This window comes from Mercenaria mercenaria, chromosome 1, assembly GCF_021730395.1.
Source record: "Mercenaria mercenaria strain notata chromosome 1, MADL_Memer_1, whole genome shotgun sequence".
Lineage (NCBI taxonomy): Eukaryota > Metazoa > Mollusca > Bivalvia > Venerida > Veneridae > Mercenaria > Mercenaria mercenaria.
This window is the reverse complement of record NC_069361.1, coordinates 9636173-9656809: the sequence shown is the minus strand read 5'-3', so window position 1 is coordinate 9656809 and position 20637 is coordinate 9636173. Positions and strand designations below refer to the sequence as shown.

The following is a 20637-nucleotide window of genomic DNA, read 5'->3' as shown; positions in this document are numbered from 1 at the left end:
ACTCAACTTTGCATTTTACAAAATTATGCACCTTTTTAAACTTAGGAGTTTTGGGTTAAATTCTTATATGTAAGCTGGTATCTCAGTACCCTCTAATGGGAATGGATTGAAACTTCACACACCTGTCCACTGTCATGAGCTGATAAGCACTATGCAGATTCCATAACCCTATTTTGCTTTTTTTAAATTATGCCCCTTTTTCGACTTTCGTATTCATTCAATCGACAAGGCTGTTGGATAGTCGAGCGTTGCTGTCCTCCGACAGCTCTTGTTTGTTAATGAAAAAGGCTATTGTATGAGTTGATAATTAAAGCAATATGATTTTTACTTGCAGTTTTCAAATGTGGTACGGACATATCTTCAACGAATGAACCCCAGTGTTTATATCAACATTCCAGATAAGCCATTTCATACTTTCTCACCTAGCCAATCATTACATCACCTAGGCAACAATACCATTCCAGTACTGGCTGTGATAGAGACTATGTCAACATTTTTTGTTGTTCAGCCATATATAGCATGTTCATTACGAGACATTGTGTGTTACAGTCCTGCAGTATTTGATACATCACATGCCAAATCTTTGTTTGTTTTGTATCAGACTTTACAAGCTATACTTGATAGTCACAGAATGGGGCTAAAAGTGGGTGAACTGAATTTACAGAACATACGAGTTGATGATAAACTCTGGGTTCATTGTACAAGTGTCCAAATGTCACATTTAATGGATAATGTAGTTGAAAGCAACATATCTACAAGTGAAACATCAACCTCAGTATTAAATATTGACCAAAACGAGAGAGTATCTGATAGAATGTATACAGATTCCAATATTAGCCGATTAAAAAGCTGTTCAGAAAGTTCAAGTGGTACAGATAACAGTTACCTTCGTGCCAGAAGCATTTCAAGGTTAAGCGATTGTGAAAATTACCTTGAAGATGCAACTGATGTGATTAACAAGTTTCAGTACCTTGATATACCAGTGGAAAACTTAGCAAAACTCACAGAGGATTGGGTCAAACATAGAATAAGTAACTTTAAGTACCTTATGTATTTGAATCATTTAGCAGGTAGAAGACTTGGGGACCCAAACCATCACCCAGTGCTCCCTTGGGTTATAGATTTTACTAGCTCTAATTCAGGGTTTAGAAATCTTTCCATGTCAAAATTTAGACTGAACAAAGGTGATAGCCAGTTAGATTTTACATTTGAAGCTATGGCAGAAATGGGGAATAATGGTGAACATATTCCTCATCATGTGTCGGATGTTTTATCTGATATAACGTATTATGTGTACAAAGCACGCAGAACACAAAAAAACATACTTTGTTCCTATGTTAGAACCAAATGGGTGCCAAACGAATATCCGCATAGTATCGAGAGATTGTATCAGTGGACACCAGATGAATGTATACCAGAATTCTTCACAGACCCCTCTATTTTCTCCTCCATCCACGAAGATCTACCCGACCTTGACCTACCAAATTGGTGTTCGTCTGCTGCAGAGTTTGTAGAAAGGCATATGGCAATGTTAGAGAGTGAGCAAGTGTCTACAAATCTACACAACTGGATTGACTTAACATTTGGATATAAAGTATGTTTGCATGGAATGAGATTTAGAGAAATTTCAGTAATTTGAACAAAGTTTAAAAAAAGTTAAAATGAGTTGAATAAATCAAACAGAAAAATTGTAGAACAAAGAGAAATTTACTGTAGTAGATTTTAGTTTCATAACTGAAGTATTTAATGATGTTTTTTGGAGACATAACTAGATTTTACATTTGAAGCTATGGCAGAAATGGGGAATAATGGTGAACATATTCGTCATCATGTGACATTTACTAGAATGATATCTAGTAAAACGGTTTACTATTTATTTTGTTCTAGGAGTACTGATTCCAGGAGCCTGTTTTTCCTTTATGATTACACTTTGAAAAATCTTATTTTATTTGCTGTAGATAAAGTAAAGCACAGTTACTAAAACATAAGTATATACGATGACTTGATTTATTAAATGTCTGCTAAGTAATATTCTATAGTTTATGAAATACTACTCTACCAAGTTGATATGAAAAACTGTTTTTTATGCCTCCGATGTTGAAGACCTGAGAGGCATATAGTGTTTGAACTGTTCATCCATCTGTCAGTCCACCCATCACGCTTTTTTGTGTACTTAAATCTGCCTACAGTTCCATACAATTGAAATGAAACTTTGTATATGTCATCATCAGGAAGGTGACATGATCACATTATTGGGACTTTCATGTCCAATTTTTGTTTTTAGAGTTATGACCCTTTTTTAGACTTTGAAAAATTACAACTACATCAGAATATGGTGTGCTACAATGTCCATTCAATGAAAATGAAACTTGGTTTATATAATTAACATGGAGTGGACATGTGCATATTTTCAGGACTTCATGTACGATTGTTTTGTCTGGAGTTGTGGCCCTTTTTTGGACTATGAAATATTACAGCAACATCAGAACACTTTGTTCCCAACTCCTCCTATAGTTTCCACCTAATTAAGATAAAACATGGTATATGTCATCGACATGAAGTGGACATACATATATTGTTGGGACTTAGTGTCTGATTATTTTTCTGGAGTTACAACTCAACAGTGTGGACTTTATCTACCATTCTGTCAAGGATTTTCAGGGGGCATGTGCAAAACAATGTTTACATTATTCTTGAAATTATTGAAGATTGAATTTTTTGTTGTTCAGCATGTGCATATTTCTTAAGAAATGTTGTATTTCAGCTCAGTGGAACATCAGCTGTGAAGTCGAAGAATGTTTACCTACAGCTTGTAGATGAACACAGACACCTGATCAATCACGGAGTAGTACAGTTGTTTACACACCCCCACCCACACAGACTGTCTTCAGAAAAAACTCTCTCACTATTACCTGTCAGGGTTAAACGAACAGAGGTAGGCTTTTTACACTTTACACACAGTTTGTGTCTTGTTTGTTGCATCTATCAGTAATAAGTAAATTACACACTAATGTGCATTAATAGGAACACTGATCAGCTGATATACCTATGTACAACCCTTTTACTGTCGATACCAAGAGAAACTGCTGTGAGTATAAACTAAAATTCTAAATTTATTCACCCTGCAGTATACAAAAACTGTGCCTGGAGCTTAAAATACTTACGATATTTATATTCATTTTTTTGTAGTTATCACTTTGTAAGGTTTAGACAGCAAGTATTTACTGCTTATACTAAAATTCTTCAGTGAAATGGGACGTACCTTTCAAAGTCATGAGTCTCAAAAATGCATTATTCAGACTTCTAAATTATTGCTGAATTTGTTTTTATTCAACATTTCAGATGATGTCTGGTTTTGATCTCAAACAAATAGCTGACAGGTAAGTTGTGGGTAAATAGAAATTGAAATAGAATGTATCGCCAAGTGCATGTAGTGTCAGTTTATCATTATATCAACTAAAAATTGCCTCTGATGTAGTTCATGCTTGTTAACAATTAACTGACTTTTTTAAAAAAGAAAAAAGTTGGTCTTGAACAACTGCTGACATATATATATTGACCTGTATGTATTTTCTTTTGCTTAAGTAAGTCTATTTTGAAGCATTTATAAATACAAAATTACATTTATATTTGACACAGAGATTTGGTTCAGACAGATGCTCCCAAGATCAAACTTCCAGCTGACTTTGATCCTACAGCAACTCTGGATCACTTTGAAGCTTTACACTCATTCACAAGTGAAGCCACAGAATGTCTTCCACCCTCATCACAAAAAGAAAAGGTACAGAAATAAGTTCCTGAAAGCTTCAGTAAGATAGAATGCTCATCTTCAGTCTGGTCACCCTACACTAAACTCAGTATCAATAAAATAGAAAAGAAAGAAGGAAGAGCAATCAGAAGGATACATAACAATTAATAAATAATACATCTTTTCCTATATTTCATCAGTTTATAAAATATGGGCAGGAGTTTGGATGCATAATGATTAAATCATGAGTGGGTAGCACAAGTGATTTAATTATTTACATTTGAACGACTGCCCATATTTTATAAACTGATAAAATTATTGGAACATTTTTGTGATTTCTTAATAAATGCAGATCGTGTTAGAATTATTCCACTTGTAACAGAATCTCAGATAACTCAGCAAAACTCTCTTGGTTCAACATCTTTTGAGAACAGATGAACTGACTCAAAATTGATAATATTTTACAAAATTGTCCATTCACTTGCAGCTTTTTCTGTCCCAGCTTAATTCAAAAGCCAAGGAGACTAACTAGACACACCCCTGGCCTATAGACAAATAGATTCAGTTTCCAATTGTTATTAATTTTCCTTTTTCCCAATTACCCTTGTCTTATGGAACAATATCCCATCCAAAATTGTTCTCCTGTCCTCACTTGAAGCAGACAGTATGTCAACATACAGCAATTAGTTGCAGCAAAGTGTGTTTAAAACCTGATTTTACTACTCTTGGCTGTGTATCTAACACTTTTACTTGTTACAGTGTCAGTTTCTCACTTTTAGTCTCCCTGTCAATACTTCTGTAAAAATCTTTCTCTTGCACTGACAGTTAATTATACCAGAAAGGGGAGTTAAATAGTAGTCTAAAACAGATAGATCACCACTCAAGGTGGGAGCTTTCTTGTTAAGATGTTTTGAGTCAGTAAGCCTCATAAACTTTTACTTGAGGACACCACAGCACTTAAAACTTTTCAGTGGATTTCAGATATTTTGACAGATACATCATTCAGAGTGATTGCCAGGAGGGATTCTGAAAAATCATGTGTTATCCCTGCATAATTACACAGTATTTGTAGGCCATGAGAGGTGGTTCCTTCCTTGAAATGGCAATTTTCTATTATTACTCAGCTGTTGGAATCAGAAAGTAGTAGTCAAAGTCTGCAATAATTGGTAGATGATCCTTTGGGAAAATGGATAAAGACTGCATGATTACAACATGACTTCCATGGGACATGACCATTTTTCCCCAGTTTATGTTGCATTATAGAAAACTGGGAAAAAATCATATCAGAGGACCTGCAAATAATTTTTGTAGTTGATACAGGGCCATCACAGACCTCCTGTTATCACACATGGGTTATATACATGTTTTGCAGATGAGAAGCACAAAGTTCTCAGATATTCATGAAAGTGTAAAAATGGTTTGGGCTGACATGCAGCAGTTTGGTTGTCTCATGTGTGAACTGTTCCTGGCTCCCAGGCTACATGCACATAAACCTGGAACCAGTCTTAGGGAACGCTACAATATGATTGGCCGTCTGTGTGCCAAGGATAGGGGTAAACTTCCCAGGTAAAGTATGCTCAATTTAATGGTTTTCTGTAATGGAAAGAAGAAAACTAATACCAGACCTTTCAGATTTGAAGAATCAAAATTAATTCTAATTAAAGGCATTGGTATTTGGTGGATTCTCTGAACATTTAAACTCTATATTTTGTAGTCCTTTTTATATGATTTTGAGGAGGTTCTTTCAAGCTCTTACAGTAATTTATTAAGTACTACAGTCAGCTACTTGACATTTCCATATGGTTGTATAACCAGTGTGGGATTTCTTATAGATTGTTTTTCAAAATTGTATGTTTTTAGCTCACCTGAGCCAAAGGCTCATGGTGAGCTTTTGTGACCGCTCAATGTTCGTTGTCCGTTGTCAGTCGTCTGTCGGTCAACATTTTCTAAAAAAATCTTCTTGAAAACCACTGGGCAGAATTACACAAAACTTCACAGGAATGATCTTTGGGTGGTCCCCTTTCAAAATTTTTCAAAGAATTCAATTCCATGCATAACTCTGGTTGCCATGGCAACTGAAAGGAAAAAATTTAAAAATCTTCTTGTCCAAAACCGCAAGGCGTTAGGGGCCTCGATATTTGGGATGTGACATCATCTATGGTCCTCTATCAAGTATTGTTCAAAAATTTTGCCCCTGAGGTGAAAAGAGACCCCGCCCTGGGGGTCACAAAATTTTACATAGACTTGTAAAAGTAAAAATTTATAAGTCTTCTTGTCTAAAACCACATGATCTAGGCCTTTGATATTTTGTATGTACATTGCCTTGTGGTCCTCTACCAAAATTGTTCAAATTATGCCCCTGGGTTGAAAAGAGGCCCTGCCCCGGGGTTCTCATGTTTTATGTAGACTTATATAGGGAAAAAAAACTTTAAAATCTTCTTGCCAAAACTGCAAGGCCTAGGCTTTTGATATTAAGTATGTTGCCTTTCCTATGTTTCTTACCAAAATTGTTTCAAAGTATGACTTTAGGGTGAAAAGAGGCCCTGCCCTGGGGGGACCAAGTTTAACATAGACTTATATAGGGAAAAAAAATTTAAAAATCTTCTTGTCTGAAAGTTCAAGGGTGAGGCATTTGATATTTGGTTTTTAACATTGCCTGGTTGATCTCTAACAAGTTTGTTCAAATTATGCCCCCCAGGGGTGAAAAGAGGCCCTGCCCTGTGCAGGGCCTCCACTGTCGATCGCCAGTGTCACCATTTGCGATAATTCTAAGAATTTGCGCCAAATTTTGCGAATTGGCGAAAATGAGTGGCGCATATTATGTTTGGGGTCGTTCATGTTGTTTTCCGTAATGATATAAGCGATCAAGAATTGGTTCTCGATACACGTGTTTACCTAGGCGCTGGTTGTAAATAAAATCGATAAACAGTCTAGGCGGTGTATTTGTCAATTCCGCTTTTGATGTTTTCGGCTATGTTGGGTGACACTTTGAGAAGATAATTGCGTAAATATGTGTGAATTGATAATCAATCAGTTATAAAAACATCTGCCAACTTGTATATTTGAAATATGCTGAGGGTTCACCAAAATTAACGACAATTACGGCATACTTAATGTGTTTGGATTTTTAAAAAAAGACCAACATGTATGTTTGTGACATGCAGTTGTATGACAAATTTTTAATTAGTACGAAAGATGCATATTAAGTTTGTTACTTTTTGCTAATATTTTAGATAATTTTCCAATTCGTTAGTTAAATCTAGATTAATTTAATAAGTTAAGAATTGTCAAGATTTTAACGATGGGTGTGAAAACAAAACCATGCTGTCAATGGACTCAATTGGTATCCTGGCTAATTTCAGAAACTTTGGAAAATAATGTAAATAAAAGACAGTATGGATTATAGAAATCTCATGACAGTTTAAGTTACATTCTACTTTAAATTTAGAAACTGAACTTTTATTTTGTATTTACTTTTACAGTTATACAACACACACAGCTATTATTCCTATTAAATGTAATTATTTACAATAATCAATTTCCCTATGCACACTATGACAGCCAACTAAGAGAAATAAGTGGCTCAGAACTTTGGCTCAAAAGTGGCTCTAAAGCGGCTCCAACTTTTTTAATTTAGCGAAAAGGGTGGCGACAAGTATGAAAAACCCAGAGGAGGCCCTGCCTGTGGGTCACTTGTTATGATTATGAGTTATATAGGAAAAATGACTTAAAATATAGATAATTTCCTAGACTGTTTAATTATAATTACCTGATAACCCAAGCGATTAGGGATCACTTGACTGTGACCTTGACCTACTGACCTACTTTCTTGTTTTTGGATGAAATGTACAATTTTGCACACCAATCTTAAAACTGTCTTTCAGTGACCATGAATGTGACCTACTGACCTACTTTCTTATATTTTAGCATCAGTTTGCCATTTGAAACATGTTACTCAGGTGAGCGATTCAGGGTCATCATGACCCTCTTGTATTAAGAAACTGACTTATGAAATTACATACTGTGTCTTTTTTTCAGGATGATACAAACTGCTGCTGAAATATTGCTCAATTTCGACAGTTTTAAAGAAATCACAGAACCAGACACAATGAAAAACTGTGGGACCAGCCTACTTTTTGAATATCCAATAGTTAACTCCCTTGGAATGCAGCCACCAACACCAGCTTTGCTTGTTCAACCATTCTCAAATGTTATACCATTCCCACCATACTTTGCAGACTTGTTTAAAGTGTTAAACCAAATGAAAGACATAGACAGAGATATTGAAAGAGAATTCAGTGATATCACAAAATTAAAAGAAAAGAAGAAAATTGAGAAAAACTTATCAAGAAAGAAGGTGGATGTTTTAGAAACCTACTTAAAAAGGAACAGAGGAACTATATCTGAGGAAGGATATGAACTACTTTTACCATACATAAAGGAGTTGTTTGAAGACCCTAAAACAACTGTGCAAGCTGCCTGGTCTCTGACAGGGGTTGTTGGTAAGGAATTGGGACCAGCCGAACTAGAGCGCAATATGATGCCATATTTAACACAGATATTCAATGGAGAGGCTACCACTCCTAAACACATGAAACTTTATCACAGATCCTTCCTAGTTCAGCTTTTGCTTCATCTGGGTCTAGAGACATTTCTAACAAACTTCTGCACTCTCCTTGTGGAAGCTGTTGCTGGTTATAAGAATTTTGACATTGTGGAAGACCCAGAAATGTCACAAGATGATTTGGACGAGGAAGTGGAGGAAGTTTTAACTGGCAGTCAGTCTCTACATGAGGATCTGCAAGGACTTCCCACTGTGAATGAGCAGACAGAAGAACAGGAAGCTGGTGTACTAGAAGGTTTATATAATACATCTGTTTCATCCTCAGTTGCAGAAAGGTTAATGACAATCTGTTTGTAAATGAAGTAACAGTTGTGTCTTTGAAAAAAGCTGCGGATAATATAAACACCAGAATAGTTCATTGGCAACTTTCAAGTTCTTAAGATTCTTACAACTTTTCCTGATTTGTAAATATTTGATCATTTTTATCAACCATTTCACTGATACATAAAGGAAAAACTGTGTTAATGAAAGCTAGTATTATTTCAGATGATGAGGATATAAGACCAGATCAGATAGAGGATGATGATCAGCTGGCTGCTGCCTATGATGATAATGATGTTGATGATGATTTTGAGGATGAATATCCTGGTATATCTGGACATGACCACTCCAGGTCCGCTGATTCAGTTAGCACTGATTGGGTAAAATATATAAGTTACTACTGGTTAATATCTATTTCAGTTGTTAGCTTTACTATATGAAGTATACAGAATGCTGTCTTACTCAACCTTCCTGGTTAATGTTTTGTTGCACTTTATCTGTGTGAGTACTGGCTGGATTTGCTTCAGACTTTTAAAAATTGTTCCCCATTAACTTCCACATCATTTGACATAAGGGCTATGCCTCTTCTTTTTTAGCTCACCTGTCACAAAGTGACAAGGTGAGCTTTTGTGATCGCGCAGCGTCCATCGTCCGAGCGTCCGTCCGTTAGTGTGTTAGTCCGTCCGTAAACTTTTGCTTGTGACCACTCTAGAGGTCACATTTTTCATGGGATCTTTATGAAAGTTGGTCAGAATGTTCATCTTGATGATATCTAGGTCAAGTTCGAAACTGGGTCACGTGCGGTCAAAAACTAGGTCAGTAAGTCTAAAAATAGAAAAACCTTGTGACCTCTCTAGAGACCATACTTTTTAATGGATCTTCATGAAAATTGGTCAGAATGTTTACCTTGATAATATCTAGGTCAAGTTCGAAACTGGGTCACGTGCCTTTAAAAACTAGGTCAGTAGGTCAAATAATAGAAAAACCTTGTGACCTCTCTAGAGGCCATATTTTTCATGGGATCTGTATGAAAGTTGGTTTGAATGTTCATCTTAGTGATATCTAATTCAGATTTAAAACTGGGTCAACTGCGGTCAAAAACTAGGTCAGTAGGTCTAAAAATAGAAAAACCTTGTAACCTCTCTAGAGGCAGTACTTTTCAATGGATCTTCATGAAAATTGGTCAGAATGTTTACCTTGGTGATTTCTAGGTCAAGTTCGAAACTGGGTCACATGCCATCAAAAACTAGGTCAGTAGGTCAAATAATAGAAAAACCTTGTGACCTCTCTAGAGGCCATATTTTTCATGGGATCTGTATGAAAGTTGGTCTGAATATTCTAGGTCAAGTTCGAAACTGGGTCAACTGCGGTCAAAAACTAGGTCAGTAGGTCTAAAAATAGAAAAACCTTGTGACCTCTCTAGAGGCCATACTCTTCATGAGATCTTCATGAAAATTGGTCAGAATGTTTAACTTGATAATATCTAGGTCAAGTTCAAAACTGGGTCATGTGCCTTCAGAAACTAGGTCATTAGGTCAAATAATAGAAAAACCTTGTGACCTCTCTAAAGGCCATATTTTTCAATGGATCTTCATGAAAACTGGGTCATGTGGAGACAGGTGAGCGATTCAGGACCATCATGGTTTTCTTGTTTTATTATGCCCCCGAAGAGAGGCATATAGTTTTTGAACCGTCTGTCAGTCTGTCGGTCTGTCTGTCGGTCTGTCAGTCAGTCGTCTGTCAGTCTGTCCGCAATTTTCGTGTCCGGTCCATATCTTTGTCATCGATGGATGGATTTTCAAATAACTTGGCATAAATGTGTACCACAGTAAGACGACGTGTCGCGCGCAAGACCCAGATCCGTAGCTCAAAGGTCAAGGTCAACTTAGACATTAAAGATTAGTGCATTGATGGGCGTGTCCGGTCCATATCTTTGTCATCGATGGATGGATTTTCAAATAACTTGGCATGAATGTGTACCACAGTAAGACGACGTGTCGCGCGCAAGACCCAGGTCCGTAGCTCAAAGGTCCAGGTCACACTTAGACATTAAAGGATAGTGCATTGATGGGCGTGTCCGGACCATATCTTTGTCATCGATGGATGGATTTTCAAATAACTTGGCATGAATGTGAACCACAGTAAGACGACGTTTCGCACGCAAGACCCAGGTCTGTAGCTCAAAGATCAAGGTCACACTTAGACATTAAAGGTCATTTACATGATAGTGCATTGATGGGCGTGTCCGGTCCATATCATTGTCATTCATGCATGGATTTTAAAATAACTACGCATGAATGTGTGACACAGTAAGACGACGTGTCGTGCGCAAGACCCAGCTCCGTAGGTCAAAGGTCCTAAACTCTAACATCGGCCATAACTATTCATTCAAAGTGCCATCGGGGGCATGTGTCAACCTATGGAGACAGCTCTTGTTAGACTTTCAGATCAAAGTTTTGATGCAGCATTACCCTATCATTACCAAATGGATTTAATTCAGACTTTGTTTCACCCACATCAGTTGACACAGCATCCATTACTCTGGTACCATTTTGCCCCAGTTTACATAGAATCAATTTAATGTCCATGAAATGCACATGAATGTCATTGTTGCTTTACGACATTAATGTTATTTCCCTTTGAATTGCCTGTTATAGGTCTGTAATACATTTACTCTGTGCCACGGAACGTACATATGTAAAAAGATGAGTTAACAGTGTGTGAGTGCAAGAATCTTTCTGTTAACACAATTTTACTCTCTTTTTAAAACACCTCATGCAATCTACAAAACAGCAATTCTGTGCTAGAATGTGTGTTTAGGTATTGTCTTAATATGATAACAGAAGTACTGTGTGTACTAAATAGATAATATTGCTGTAGTAAGTACTTTGAGACTCACGTTGTAATTGTTCTTGCTGGTTGAGCCTCAGCATGGTTGGATGGAAGAAGATTAGTAAATGAATAGAAGTTAAATGTAAAGTTTTCTGTATATTTGAATTGTGATATTTGTATTTTCAGCTGTCTGAGAAAAGTAATGAGAGTGATGTCAATCAGGATGAGGGATCTGCAAGAGGAAGTTCTGATAGGGCTTCCATTCACAGTATATCACACATCATTGAGATGTCACATGACAAAAGACTTGATAATGACCAGTCTGGAGACTTTCCAGAACCAAAAATGAAGACCAGTCAGTCTGTTCACTTTGAAATAGATGAGAAGTCTGATACAGAGTTAGGTGCAAGTGTCCAATCAAAAGATGAAAATGTGATTCAGTCTGACCAATCAAAAGATGAGAAATACTCAGAGGACCAATCAAATGATGCAGAATTTAAATCAAGCTCCTACATGATACGGAGTGAGACAGATGAGTTTAGGCAGATACATTACAGTCATACAATCAATATAAGTGATGTTTCAGCAGAAAGCATAAAATGGTTGTCACATCGGCTTGGACCACTACTCACAGCCAAATATTTGTCAAAGAACTTAGTTAGGATGCTGGCCCTGTGCTATATTGGCGAGGAGCAAGTCATTTCATTGAATGAAAATGGTGAGATAATACTTTTCTCACAGATTTCAAAGGGAAAAGTAAAACAGATCTGCCGTATAAACTTTTTTCTAAAGCAAGGGGTATATATTTTTCTCATGTCAGTTGGTCAGTATAATGTTTAGTTTACAGTCAATATCAAGAACCGGTCAAACTTCACAGTTTGTTATCATTATAAAGTTTGCATTCGTAGACCTAAGGATGTCTTGCACCATTGTTTCAGGGAACAGTAGGACAAAAACAGTTTCCAATCAGAAACTGGAGAAGGCTTTTGTCTAGGATTCTCATACTTCAAAGAATGATTGTATGTGTTCAGTAGAAAATCCTAAATGTTTTAGGTCAGAGGTTAAGATCATAGTGGCTTTGACACTGAAAATGGTTTCACTAACTGGAGATGGCTTGGGCCAGTAGCTGTGAAACTTAACAGGATGATTGCCTTGGTCAGTCGGTGACATATATTGTTACGGTGGTGAGTAGGAGGTCAAAGGTCAAAGTCTTAAGTGATTTCAAGACTGAAAATGGTTTCAATCAATAGCTGTAGAACTCTTAGGTTTATAATCGTGAAACTTTGAATAAAAATTTATTGTGGTTGGTATATGACCTCTTCATAAGGTCAAAGTTCATTATCTCAGTGATATTTTGACTAAAATGGTTCCCAGTCAAGAGATGGGTAAGACTAAATTGGTAACTGATCAAGAGCTGGAGAACACAGTCATCAAACATCATAACAATTTTCTTTCATCTGTAGATGACCAATGTTGTTTAGGGGATCAAAGTGGTAGCATAGCTGAAAGTAAAAATTACACACCAAGGTACCTGTAAGAAGCCATCATGAAGGGCATATGTGTTATACAATTAGCTTTTAATCTTCTATGGTATTTACACTTTAGCATGTTTTTTGCCATATATGACAGCTGAGTGTGCAACTATTGTAACTGTATATAAAAAAAGAACAAGATACAATAGTTTCATTTTCAAACCCCAAAATTTAAAGTTTGGGAATGTTTGAAATGACAGTACATTTTTGTTTCAGATGGAGACCTACCAAAGTCTACACGTCTAGTGCAAGGTGACAGAAATGCACACAAGATCCTGGAATGTTTGAGTTCTGTGTCCTGTATTTATGGGGAACAAGTCATACTTCTTCAGTATATACCCTGTATAGTAGATCTTGTAAGTAGCCAGTTCTGCGCCATTTCCCAATGTCATGGTTTTACAATACAATACAAGAAATATTTTGCTGAAGATGTTTGCCCTTCTGACTGCAGGGCAGAAATCAAATCTGTAATATTGACAATATGGTAGATTTATTAATGTGTTAAAATGGAAAATCACACTTAAATTTTTTCTCATTCAATACATACACTAATTTTGATGTTGGATAGTCTAAAAGTGACAAATGACACCATAGAATAGTTGAAATATGTATTTTGCATGATTTGATGCAAAATTAAGTTTATATTCTTTTTCATAAGACTTTGGTTTAGTCATCAAACTGAAGACCAAACTTTGTTTCATATTAACAATAAAGTTGTAGGAATAAAGGCACACTTTAACCCTTACCCTGCTAAATTTCTATAATGAAGTTGTTAGACAGTACCATTGACTGTTAAAAGGGGTGCTTACCAAAAAGATACTGACTGAATGGCAAACAGTTCAGATCTTAATCAGACTGCATGGATGTGCAGGCTGATCATGATCCACACTGATTGCTAAGGCAGAATCAATTGTGTACAGCATGGTAAAGGTTAAAATATGATTAAATTATTAAAACAACACACAGTTTATTCAGTAACAATGTTTGTTTGCAGATCCATGTAGCAAAGAAGAGATTGACAATGCGAGCTGAAGCAGGACTTCTAGCCGCAGTTGTGTTACTGAGACATATTATTCCATTGTTGACTGACAAAACATTCCTGGATGTGTTAAAGGTAAAAGTCACCCTTGTTTAAATGTGGTGGGATTTAAAGTAAATGGTGATAATAGTATAAATATTAGATTTCCAGTTTTAATGTTATGAGGCTTGTGTATTTGCACTTTGTCAGAAAATTCTGTTAAGTTTTCAGTATACAAAAAGTTCAGTGTTAGTTTATTGCCCTGCAGGAATTTGAAATATTTGATGTTGTCAGTGTTATTTATTATCCGACAGGTATCTTTGATATTTGACCTCATCAGTGTTATTTTATTGCCCTGCAGGTATCTTTGATATCTGACCTAGTCAGTGTTAGTTCATTGCCCTGCAGGTATCTTTGATATCTGACCTAGTCATTGTTAGTTTATTGCCCTGCAGGTATCTTTGATATCTGACCTTGTCAGCATTAGTTTATTGCCCTGCAGGTATCTTTAATATCTGATCTATCAGCATTAGTTTATTGTTGGGCAGGTATCTTTGATATCTGATCTGTCAGTGTTAGTTTATTGCCCTGCTGGTATCTTTGATATCTGACATAGTCATTGTTAGTTTATTGCCCTGCTGGTATCTTTAATATCTGACCTGTTAGTTTATTGCCCTGCAAGTATCTTTGATATCTGATCAGTCAATGTTAGTTTATTGCCCTGCATGTATCTTTGATATCTGACCTAGTCAGTGTTAGTTTATTGCCCTGCATGTATCTTTGATATCTGACCTAGTCAGTGTCAGTTTATTGCCCTGCAGGTATCTTTAATATCTGACCTAGTCAGTGTTAGTTTATTGCCCTGCAGGTATCTTTGATATCTGACCTAGTCAGTGTTAGCTTATTGCTCTGCTGGTATCTTTGATATCTGACCTTGTCAGTGTTAGTTTATTACCCTGCAGGTATCTTTGATATCTGATCTAGTCAGTGTTAGCTTATTGTCCTGCTGGTATCTTTGATATCTGACCTAGTCAGTGTTAGTTTGTTGCCCTGCTGGTATCTTTGATATCTGACCTAGTCAGTGTTAGTTTGTTGCCCTGCTGGTATCTTTGATATCTGACCTAGTCAGTGTTAGTTTGTTGCCTTGCCGGTATCTTTGATATCTGACCTAGTCAGTGTTAGTTTGTTGCCCTGCAGGTATCTTTGATATCTGACCTAGTCAGTGTTAGTTTGTTGCCCTGCAGGTATCTTTGATATCTGACCTAGTCAGTGTTAGCTTATTGCCCTGCTGGTATCTTTGATATCTGACCTAGTCAGTGTTAGTTTGTTGCCCTACAGGTATCTTTGATATCTGATCAGTCAGTGTTAGTTTATTGCCCTGCAGGTATCTTTGATATCTGACCTTGTCGGTGTAAGTTTGTTGCCCTGCAGGTTTATTTGATATTTGACCTAGTCAGTGTTAGTTTATTGCTCTTTAGGTATCTTTGATATCTGATCTAGTCAGTGTTAGTTTGTTGCCCTGCAGGTTTTATTGATATCTGACCTTGTCAGTGTAAGTTTGTTGCCCTGCAGGTATCTTTGATATCTGACCTAGTCAGTTTGTTTGTTTGTTTTGGGTTTTAACGCCGTTTTTCAACAGTATTTCAGTTATGTTCCTGGATTCTGTACCAGTACAAACCTGTTCTCCGCAAGTAACTGCGAACTTCCCCACATGAATCAGAGGTGGAGGACTAATGATTTCAGACACAATGTTGTTTATCAAATAGTCACGGAGAACACACGCCCCGCCTGAGGATCGAACTCGCGACCCCGCGATCCGTAGACCGACGCTCTACCTACTGAGCTAAGCAGGCGGGTTAGTCAGTGTTAGTTTGTTGCCCTGCAGGTATCTTTGATATCTGATCTAGTCAGTGTAAGTTTATTGCCCTGCTGGTATCTTTGATATCTGATCTAGTCAGTGTTAGTTTGTTGCCTTGCTGGTATCTTTGATATCTGACCTAGACAGTGTTAGTTTGTTGCTCTGCAGGTATCTTTGATATCTGATCTAGTAAGTGTAAGTTTATTGCCCTGCTGGTATCTTTGATATCTGATCTAGTCAGTGTTAGTTTATTGCCTTGCTGGTATCTTTGATATCTGACCTAGACAATGTTAGTGTATTGCCCTGCTGGTATCTTTGATATCTGATCTAGTCAGTGTAAGTTTATTGCCCTGCTGGTATCTTTGATATCTGATCTAGTCGGTGTTAGTTTATTGCCTTGCTGGTATTTTTGATATCTGACCTAGTCAGTGTTAGTTTATTGCCCTGCAGGCATCTTTGATATCTGGTCAGTCAGTGTTAGTTTATTGCCATGCTGGTATCTTTGATATCTGACCTAGTCAGTGTTAGTTTGTTGCCCTGCAGGTATCTTTGATATCTGATCAGTCAGTGTTAGTTTGTTGCCCTGCAGGTATCTTTGATATCTGACCTAGTCAGTGTTAGTTTATTGCCCTGCAGGTATCTTTGATATCTGATCAGTCAGTGTTAGTTTATTGCCCTGCTGGTATCTTTGATATCTGACCTTGTCAGTATTAGTTTATTGCCCTGCAGGTATCTTTGATATTTGACCTAGTAGGTGTTAGTTTATTGTCCTGCCGGTATCTTTGATATATGATCAGTCAGTTTTGCAGATATCTTTGATATATGATCATTTAGTGTTAGTTTATTGCTCTGCTGGTTTCTTTGATATCTGACATAGTCAGTGTAAGTTTATTGTCCTGCAGGTATCTTTGATATCTGACCTAGTCAGTGTTAGTTTATTGCCCTGCAGGTATCTTTGATATCTGATCGGTCAGTGTTAGTTTATTGCCCTGCAGGAATCTTTGATATCTAACTTAGTCAGTGTTAGTTTATTGCTCTACAGGAATTTGTGATATCTTATCAGTCAGTGTTATTGTATTGTCCTGCAGGTATCTTTGATATCTGACCCAGTCAGTGTTAGTTTAATGTCCTACAGGAATCTTTGCTATTTGACACAGTCAGTGTTAGTATTTTGTGTGGCAGGAATCTGTGATATCTGATGCAGTCACTGTTAGTTTATTGGCCTGCAGAAAGCTGTGATATCTGACCTAGTCAGTGTTAGTTATCTGCAATGCAAGAATCTATGATATCTGACACAGTCACTGATAGTAAATTGCAATGCAAGCATCCATGATATCTGACACAGTCACTGTTAGTTAATTGCAGTGCAAGACTATGTGATATTTGATGCAGTCGGTATTACTTTATTGCCCTGCAGGAATCTGTGATATATGACGCAATCAAACCAATGCTGAAGCTGGTGTCGTCCATGACTACATCCTTCCCAAGTGGAGCAGTTGTACGCAGCATTATTCTTTACAAGACAGTTGATGTTCTGTATGTGGTGGGCCTTAGACTTGGCTTTGAGATGGCTCGTCAAATCATGACCAGTGTGTTACAGCTGTTTTTCAAGCCATTTGAGCAGGTCTATTTTAATGAAAAAGTTGATGGCTTACCTCGAGGTGGAAGCTCCTCTGATCTCCTGAATGGTGGTACTACAGTTAATAAAGGTAAGAATGCTATTGGACTTGCATATGTGTTTGTTTGTAGTCAAACTGGTTATCCATAGGGATGATAACATCATAAGACTATATCAGTGGATAGTGCAGTCTGTTGTAGATGCTGTCCCAAATTTGTTCCTATGCACTTTGTTAAGGACTAATACATGTGGCATTTACTTGGAAAAAAGCTTTCAATTTTAACTGCAGGTGTAGGGGAGTGAGGGGGAGGGCCCAAGCTGTCCTACCATGGTTTTGTAGTATGGTGTCATCCGTCTTGATCTAAGATTCTTTCACAAAATACAGTCGAACTTCGATGGCTCGAACTCGAGGGTCCCGTTGAAATAAGTTTGAGTTTTCCGTTGTTCGAGCCATCCAAATGGCGGCCATTTTGAATTTGGGAATTCGAGGGCATGATGTGTTACAAACCTTACATTGTAATATATTGTCATATTGTACCTACATGTGTGTATGATACGATGATTTGTAAAAACAAACGCTGAAACAGTCTTTATTATTTATTTTCAAACATGACATAGGCGTGTGAAAATTACGCACGCGCTGGTTAAAGGGGAAGCTTGGCGAATGTCAGGCAGAGGTGTGAAAAACTTTGTAAACACAAGCCATTCCGGCGACAAATTGCCTGTTCGACTGAATAGGTGTAATTATCACTGTAATTGAGCCGAAGGGACCACCAAATGAGTTCCAGAGTTCGAATTTTCGAAGTTCGAGCGATCCGAGGTAGAACTGTATAGAATAAAGAAGGAATGAATTCGGGACTGGGCGAAGAGTTCGAGCGATCCCGGGTGTTCGAAAGATCCGAGTTCGAGCCATTGAAGTTCAACTGTATGATTTGACATATGGATATCAATTTATCAATGATTGTAACTATCCATCAGTGATATGCAAAACATTGAAATATACACAGACTGGAGTTCATGTTTATAATGTTGTTTGCTGTTAGTTTCTCAGCATAGTTTTGAAAACTGAAATATGTATTACTATGTCATTGTATTGCGGAAATGCAGACTAAATGTTTACATGTTTGCAGATTCTTATTCAACAGATGAATCATTCTTTCATATCAAAATGGACTCTTCTACTCAACAATACACAATAGGTTCCCCTGTAAGCTTGAGTGTATCACCTAATCTGACTGACCACCTGAAGAAGTTTAGATCAACCAAGTCCAGCTACAGTCTAGCAGATATACATATGGCAGATGACAGAGGTGAGTATATTTTCTGTTCTGTCTTATGTACATTAATTATGAATTTTTTAAGTTTATTTTTTCGTCTTTTTTTTTTATTAAATAGTTTAATAAAAATAGTATTATCCTCGTGCTTTCAATTCAGTGCAGTTCTTTAGCACAAACACAATTATTGCAGCTCATTCCTTAAGTGAATTGTTCACTCAGTGCTATGTTCTACCTTGTGTTGAAATTGTTTTTTCTCAGTTTGGTTTTTGCTGACTAAGAAGTTTTCCACATCTCTCCACTGTGAGTTTGAAACTCTACTCTGGGTTAAAATATTTTTATGTGTGGTTGCTATACAGCTGGCCTGCAGAAGGTTTATTCTGCATATGCCTGCCTGTGCTTAAAGATGTGTAGCCTAACCTTTAGCCTGCTGGCGGCAAGTGATTTGGCCTTTTTGACCAGTGCATTGCACTGTTTGCTATTTAGCCAGTAAATTTTCAGTAAACACCCCTTTGAATAAAAAGTGGTACTGCCCAAATTGAATAATGAACCAGTCCATTTGAGAAATTTAGCAGGGTGAAGGTTGAAAATGCTGCAAAATAAAACATAGGTAACTAAGTTTTCTGTTTTCTATTTAGATGATACAGATTCTAGATCAGCTACTGAAGAAATCCTCCAATCAGAATTCAGACAGACATTTAGCCCTGAATTAGCATTGGCAGCTTATATACCTCTCACATCAGTGTTTGGAAGGTAACACAATGTTTCTCATATCTTGGTCTGTAGCATCCTTGTATAGCTCTCTCATATTTGAACAAGTGGTTCCACTTGACCCCTTTTAATGGCTGCCAGAGTTGATAATAGAAAAAACCTTTAAAACACAACTTCTTTCCACAAACCACTAGACAACACCAGACTTAGTCTGTAGCATCATTGTAAGGTCCTTGTCAGATTTGTTCAGATGGTTCAACTTGGCTGGTTTTAGGGGCCACCAGATCTAATAACAGAAACACCTTTGAATGACCTTGCAAACCACTTGTTGGATCATCATCAAACTTGGTCAGTAGCATCCTTTCTCAAATATCTTAACTTTAAAGATGGTTTGCTTGGTCCCTCCTAAGGACTGCCAGAGCTAAAAATAGAAAGACCTTAACATGATGTCTTCTCACAAACCACTTGATGAAGCTTCACCAAAGTTGGGCAATGAACAACATGATGGAATTTCATCAAATTTGGTATGCAGCATCCTTGTAAGGTCCTCTTTCAACTCTGTTTAGATGGGGACATTTCACTTCTTTTATAGGCCATCAGGGCTTACAGCAAAAAGTCCTCTTAACAATTTTTGATGAACGAACCACTTGATGAATCTTCATGAAACTGTAGCATCCTTGGATGATCCTCGCTTAAACAATATGAAAATCTTTGTAACAACTTCTTATCATGAACTATGTGATGAATTTCAGCAGACATGGTTTATAGCCCCATCCTAGCTTTGTCATCTCATTTTGTTTCAGCTGCTGGTTGTGCTTGGTCCCTTGTAGGGGCCCTTTAATTCCTTTAACAGTTTCTTCGCATGAACAGCCCAATGGATTATTAATAAACTTGATCTGTGGAATCTTTATATGGTCCTTTCTGAATTAAGTTTTAATACTTAATACTTAAGGATCACCAGAGCTAAATAAAGAAACTCCTTTAAACAACTCTTGAATCAAGTTAGACTTGTCTTATTCAGAAGCATCCATTCTTGAGTCTTTTTCAATATTTTTGATATGGTTCTTCGATAAAATGCCAGAGCAAAAAATACAAAAAACATAGACTGCTTTGGTTTAAATTGTTCTTATATGAACTGCTCAGTCAGTCTGTCTGGGGTAA

At 37.0% G+C, this 20637-nt stretch overlaps 1 protein-coding gene across 1 annotated transcript in view; it reads left to right on the top strand.

The window, feature by feature from the left end:
- LOC123545026 (WD repeat-containing protein 81-like) overlaps positions 1-20637 on the top strand; it is a 104349-nt gene that overhangs the window by 42306 nt on the left and 41406 nt on the right. Inside the window, exons 4-16 of the mRNA XM_045331254.2 lie at positions 335-1594; positions 2765-2935; positions 3343-3380; positions 3640-3781; positions 5121-5314; positions 7787-8607; positions 8859-9013; positions 11652-12183; positions 13214-13353; positions 13992-14111; positions 17291-17582; positions 18622-18801; positions 19404-19518. Coding sequence (XP_045187189.2) covers positions 335-1594; positions 2765-2935; positions 3343-3380; positions 3640-3781; positions 5121-5314; positions 7787-8607; positions 8859-9013; positions 11652-12183; positions 13214-13353; positions 13992-14111; positions 17291-17582; positions 18622-18801; positions 19404-19518 — 4160 coding nt within the window. The remainder of the gene's footprint in view (positions 1-334; positions 1595-2764; positions 2936-3342; positions 3381-3639; positions 3782-5120; positions 5315-7786; positions 8608-8858; positions 9014-11651; positions 12184-13213; positions 13354-13991; positions 14112-17290; positions 17583-18621; positions 18802-19403; positions 19519-20637) is intronic.